General features: G+C 31.0%; 1 protein-coding gene across 1 annotated transcript in view; it reads left to right on the forward strand.

Annotated features, from left to right (window-relative positions):
- The window catches only part of LOC124354345 (allatostatin-A receptor-like), a 42,612-nt gene extending 36,885 nt beyond the window's left edge, over positions 1-5,727 (forward strand). The window contains exons 3-4 of the mRNA XM_046804721.1: positions 1,716-1,994; positions 4,749-5,727. Coding sequence (XP_046660677.1) covers positions 1,716-1,982 — 267 coding nt within the window. The 3' untranslated portion in view covers positions 1,983-1,994; positions 4,749-5,727. The remainder of the gene's footprint in view (positions 1-1,715; positions 1,995-4,748) is intronic.
- Positions 5,728-6,000: the final 273 nt, after the last annotated feature.

Below are 6,000 nucleotides of genomic sequence, written 5' to 3' on the forward strand. Positions count from 1 at the left end.
TGTAAGTACAGACATTATTGAAATAATTTAATTTGTTATATATTTATATAGTATGCAATATAAATGTTTTATTGAACGCTAAAAAATTATGCATATAATGTGAGGCTAAGGAGTATTTAAGTGCAAAATTGCCACTGGCATTAGTGTTGTCTCTTCTACATTGTAAAAAATCTACGCTTCGAACTCACAACAAGCCTTTGAATGTACGTTACTAACAGGACAGCACGCTCTAATTACTGAAGTTTACGGAGACGCGAGTGGTGAAATCTTAATTTACGATCTCACATTTTCCGTATCGCTAATCTAATATTGATATACAAAGACATTTTAGGGCTAAACTAGTCTATAAGTGTTTTCTAAAAAATACTCGTAGCTACTCTATCAATAGTGTATGTTATAAAAATGTATAAATAAATGTCTCTAATCTTTTTTTTATTTCATCTTGTATACATAATTGTTCAGAGTGAACCTGGTAAGATGTACAAAAATGCAATGGGAAAACGGGATTTTGGAATTTCTATAATATTATAATTTATTCTCAATAGTGATCACTTAATGTAAAATTATAATTTAATGGGGTGAATTGGTTCCATAAACTGATTTCGTTGCTTCCGTTGTGTATATTTATGTTATATCTAAATTAATAGCATAATTCCACATCGACAAGTTTTTAATTACAGTAAAATAAGAAATAATAGATAAAAAGAGGATAAAAGTTCATTTATACTGAACTTGTCTTTATAAAAACTCATAATATCATATTTGAAATTTAATATGTAAATTTTAATCATTAAAAACAGTGGTGAGCCTGCTCTCAAATAGGGCCGGAGATTGAAAATTTTAATTAAAAACACGTCTTCTTCAAATACATTTAAAATAATTTATCACAACTGGTGCTATTTTAACCCTCTTGAAAGACTAACTTTTGTTAGATAAACCGTTAGGGGGCATTTTTGAGTAAATGTGAAATGGGGTATATATTTCATTATGTAGGAAATTAAGTAAAGATTAATGATCCGATAGGTCAGTTATTATTTTAACTATTTCTTAACGAAGAAAACACTGTGTTATTTGTTGAACTCGAATTCTGTTATTTTTTGGTAAGCGAGATGAATAGGTTAAGTATTATTTAAAAAATTTGCCTTTAACCATGTGTCATATGAAACAAGTTTATACTTAAATCTCCTGAGATTTTAATCCAGGACCTTCGGAATTAGTACAATCTGTAAAGTTTTTCTAAAACTAAGACATTCCGAGGTGAATAATTTTATTTCTTTGTTAAACTGATATATTTCTCCCATTATATGGAAGAAACCGCATTTAACTCGGTATAAATACTAAAACACACATATTATAAAAGCTTTAACATACTAAGGATGATCAGACGACCGAGTTATAAGGTTTTACAAAAAGTGTCAAGTGAAATTTGTTTTTGTAAAAGTTAGTTATTTAGACAGATATTTGAAAACAATACAAATATAGAACATGTTGAAAGGTTACTAAATTGACGAAATAATTGTGATCTGAGTTCACGAGTGTTATATTTGTAATTTAAATAAAAGCTTTGTACAGATGGTCAAGAGAAAGAAATGTGTAGTAAGTAAAGGTAGAAATAGTTCAGAACCGATAAAGAGACGAAATGCGGGAATTATCAGGGTTTATCATAAGTTTGCCAATGTCAGCCTCAGTGTAAAGTCTCGTGATTTGGCTTGCAGGTGATACTGGTACTGAAGAGTGTAGACCGGTACGAAATCACAAACACTTCGGTGATGGTGCAGATTGTCAGCCACGTCCTGGCTTACATGAACTCATGTGTCAACCCCATTCTGTACGCCTTCCTCTCTGAGAACTTCCGGAAAGCGTTCCGGAAGGTGATCTACTGCGGGCCGGATCGAGGCCACCTGCCCGGACACATAAACGGCCGTCCGGACCAGGAGAAGTCGGCGCTCACCAAGACGACCCGGACCAACGACATTTTATGAGGTGTTAAACCGGTCAGTGAACTACTCCTTGAGTGTATTTGTATATTAGAAACAAGTACTTTTAAGGTAGTAAGATACATATTGGTTAAAAGATTTAATAACAATTAAATATACTTGTAATAAACTAAGATTCGCATATAACACATAAATTACTTTGGAACTAAAAACTTTTTTCTAATTAAAATAAGGTTTTTTGTAATTATTTATTCTCTATATGTTTTCTGTGTGGAGTACTCACATATTAACATTCACATTTAAGTATAGTAAACATTTAAAATTTTATATTTTATTGTAATAATGAAAATTAAACTGAAATAAGGAATTTTTAATTACACGAAAATACGATGTTAAAACTCGTATTTTCATCCCTACACAAAACAATTATAAAAAAAGTTAGTCTTCGATGAAAATCGTGTGAAGGGTAAAATAAACTGGTATAAAATTGTGGAGAAACCAATAAGCATGCGTTCTATTATACTAATATTGTACTGTAGTGTTTAAAATAGGAGTTACTAGTAGCAATGTTGTAACTGCCGAAATCGAATGAAATAAACCAGTGATGAAAATGTTATTAAATAAATGTTATTATTTATACTATCAACGATGATTAACGTAAGTTCGTTTTCTTTTTAATATTAATGTCTTAAACTTAACTGTGCAGTAACACTGACCCAAAAAGTTGAAATAAACATCGCACCATTACTACATTTACTCTAATTAATTCGCATATTCAGTTTATTCAGTACTTCGCGGTCAGTAGTTCCATCAGCTGGCCACTCACAGAGAAATTAAGATAGAGTCATCCTTTTAGTCCCTATTTACTCATACTACACACTCGAGCTGGTTTGCAATCTATTTTTATTGGCATAGTGTATTTCTCCAACCGTTATTGTGTTTTTCTATCGGAGTCTAATTTAAGGCCCAGAACAGTCAAACTATAACGTGCTTTCTATATTTTATATGTATAGTATTATAGGTATTTATATTAGGCGCCCAGAGAGTGGCATTCTGGCTGTTTTTTATTAAATTGTTTATTGTGAACTGAACTCACAACAAGTTGTATTATTACTTTGAATTTAATTTACATGCAGCTAACCACATTACTGGCAGCGTGGTTAGCTTATTCTTAAGAAACTCATGTATATTTTTGTATTTTGAAATTTTATGGAAGAATAAATCATTATTTCATTATTTCATTATTTCATTATTTCATTTTTTTAGTAGAACAAATACGATGTTTAGTTTCATTTTAATAGTTTTAATACATGAATATTTTTCTAGACTGCGTTTACATGTAAAGATAATTTCTAAATTTCTTTCAGTTTAAATATATAAGACATTGGATATATTATATGAAAGTTGTGTTTATTTATATAATTTGTAGTTTATATTACTTAAAAATCCGGAAACAGTTTTAAACGTAACGTCAAGTGTATAAAAAAATTTTAGCCTACACCATAAAGATTCTCCAAAATGTACAATTATTTTTAGTGATCCTTAGTTTAAAAAATACTCTTGTAAATTTTTAATAAAGATTGTTGTACTAATATGCATTGTAGATGAGTTTATAAGCTTATATCCAACAAGAAATAAATTATAAGTAATACAAATGTTACATTAAAATTAATTTCTAAATAGTCATGTCTAGCTTAGTCAGGAAATAACTACAATGGTGACCTTGACAGAAAATGTTGTTTCCACCAGATGAATGTCCGCACAACTAAAATTAATTAATAAAAAAGGTTGTTTATTCATCTCTGTATCAAAGGATTATTAAATGTTTTTGATATAAAATACTTTAAAAGTTACATATTATTGATAAATGAAATAAAAATGGCAAAAGTAAATGGTAAACTTATATACAGCGATGCAATATAAACAAAGACGTGTATCGCCATATTTTTTTGTGAATGCCACTAAAGAGTTTAGTATTTTTATCTTACAGGATAACATCTATTTTATCAAATTCTCTCCAAAAGCACGAAATAAAAGTCAAATGTGATATATTTCAAGGTATGTAGGTCCTTAGGTACAGCAAAAACCGATATCACCATGGATGGATGTTCGGGAGTGGCACATCGCTAAACGCAAATGTCGATGTATTCGGGTGCAAGAGTGAATCGACAGGTCTAGCCAACTGCAGAGGATGACTGTTAAAGTTGGTAGGGCTCCCTAGGTGTTATAAGCTGTTGCTAGCCTAGACATAAGCGCTTGCCACTCCTGGCCGCTTTGACAAGAGAGGCTTGTATAGAGCTGTTCTTCCCTTCTTTCAAGCAGACACGGCTGAGATTAGTACCAAAAATCCTTCCTCATGGTTCTCGTCTGGAAGTGGACCCCTTCCTCAACCTTACCCATCCAGGATATCCTGTCCCTCCGGTAGCAGCGCGATGGTCTTGTTAGGACTACGTGCAGTTTTTCTATTTCTTCCCCTAAGAGAACAAGATAGTGTTATTAATAGTGTGTGTATTAGTGTAAACGAGGCTTGGTCAGATGACTTACGCTTTAATAATTAACATTAATTTTAACGCATACTAGATAACGGATTAAATAGTAATTCTTCTCACACAAAATGTACCCAAATTAAAAAAAAATCTTTATTATAAAAAGCATAACATCTATTTTTATAGAAAAAATATGCCACTTAATAGTATTAAATTTATTGAACATTGATAACTATATAATGATTTTTAGAATTAGGGAATGTAATTTTTATCCAAATATAGTGGTTTGTATATGTATTAATGATATTATTGATTTCTGTTTCAGATATAAAAGTTGGTTCAGCTCGCAGTTTACTTACCTTTGTAAATAAACTTAAGACCGTTTTGTTACTTGTTTTCGCTTTAAAATTAGTAAAAAATATGGACTTAAAGAAAAATGTGATTATGTAAGTTTCTAAAAGGACATTATGGTATATAATGAACTTGAATCTTTGTATTGTGGTCAATTGAGTTGCTCACTTTATCATCGTTATCAGTGTATCAAAGTCATAGGCTGTTTGTGTTGGCTGTTATCAGTGTTTACTGTTTCGTTGTTACTAAACATGTTATCAATAATCTAGTGGCAATTTTCTATTCAACTCTGTGTTGTTTTTAAACTCATTTGCATTTTTGAACCCGAACTTTAATATGACACGAACTGATGTGAGTCTTATTTGTTGATATAATGCAAAGTTTCCTTACTAACTTGTTAAATATTTAAAAAGTAAGGAACACACAAGGTTATAAAGAAATCAAAATAAACATATTTTACTCACAAGAAATGCACAATCTATTTATTCTTTATATTAAATATCAATTTCAAACAAGATAATTAAATTTTTATGTAAAAATAGTTTATTAAAACAAATGAGTATGTATAAATAAATAATATATTTTAAATAAATAAGAATTGTTGTAACATGACGCTTAATCAACCTATCAAATGGTGTATTATTTTTATAATCTACATCTGTAATGCCTTCTCAACAGAAACACAAATTTTGTTGAACCCTTAAGTTACCAGAGTGAAAATAAATTCCCTGAGTATTATGTTCCCATTGTATACGTACCACGTTCGATTGCACGACTCTACGGGTCAGAAATGCTCAATGACGTCGTCACGGTCTCGACCAATCAGAGGCGAGACTGAGCCCCGGATTCTTCTGATTGGCTCAGACACCGTGGGACTCCACCATTGTATACATCAATGTGTGTGTCTTTATATACTCATTGCTCGGATTAAACCTGTTGTACAGTTCTTGTAATTGGATTTAGTTCTTTGTTGACGTTCCCTATAGTTCTTTTGTTTTACTAGCCTTACCCTATTTAGTCTCCCTCTGGGTAATCTCACTGGAGGGTTAAAGTTGTTAAGATTTCAAGGGCATCTCATTGGCTGAGTGTTCCAGAAGCCGGAGCTTATCACTGGATGGAAAGGAAAAAAATAATTTTCTGCCTGTATATTAGCACGATATCTCAAGAAGCAAATTAAATATACTCTTGTAATTTGTAATGAAGCTTCGTTTTATTTAGTTTTAGCT

The sequence above is a fragment of the Homalodisca vitripennis genome, chromosome 2 (genome assembly GCF_021130785.1).
Source record: "Homalodisca vitripennis isolate AUS2020 chromosome 2, UT_GWSS_2.1, whole genome shotgun sequence".
In the NCBI taxonomy this organism is placed as follows: Eukaryota; Metazoa; Arthropoda; class Insecta; order Hemiptera; family Cicadellidae; genus Homalodisca; species Homalodisca vitripennis.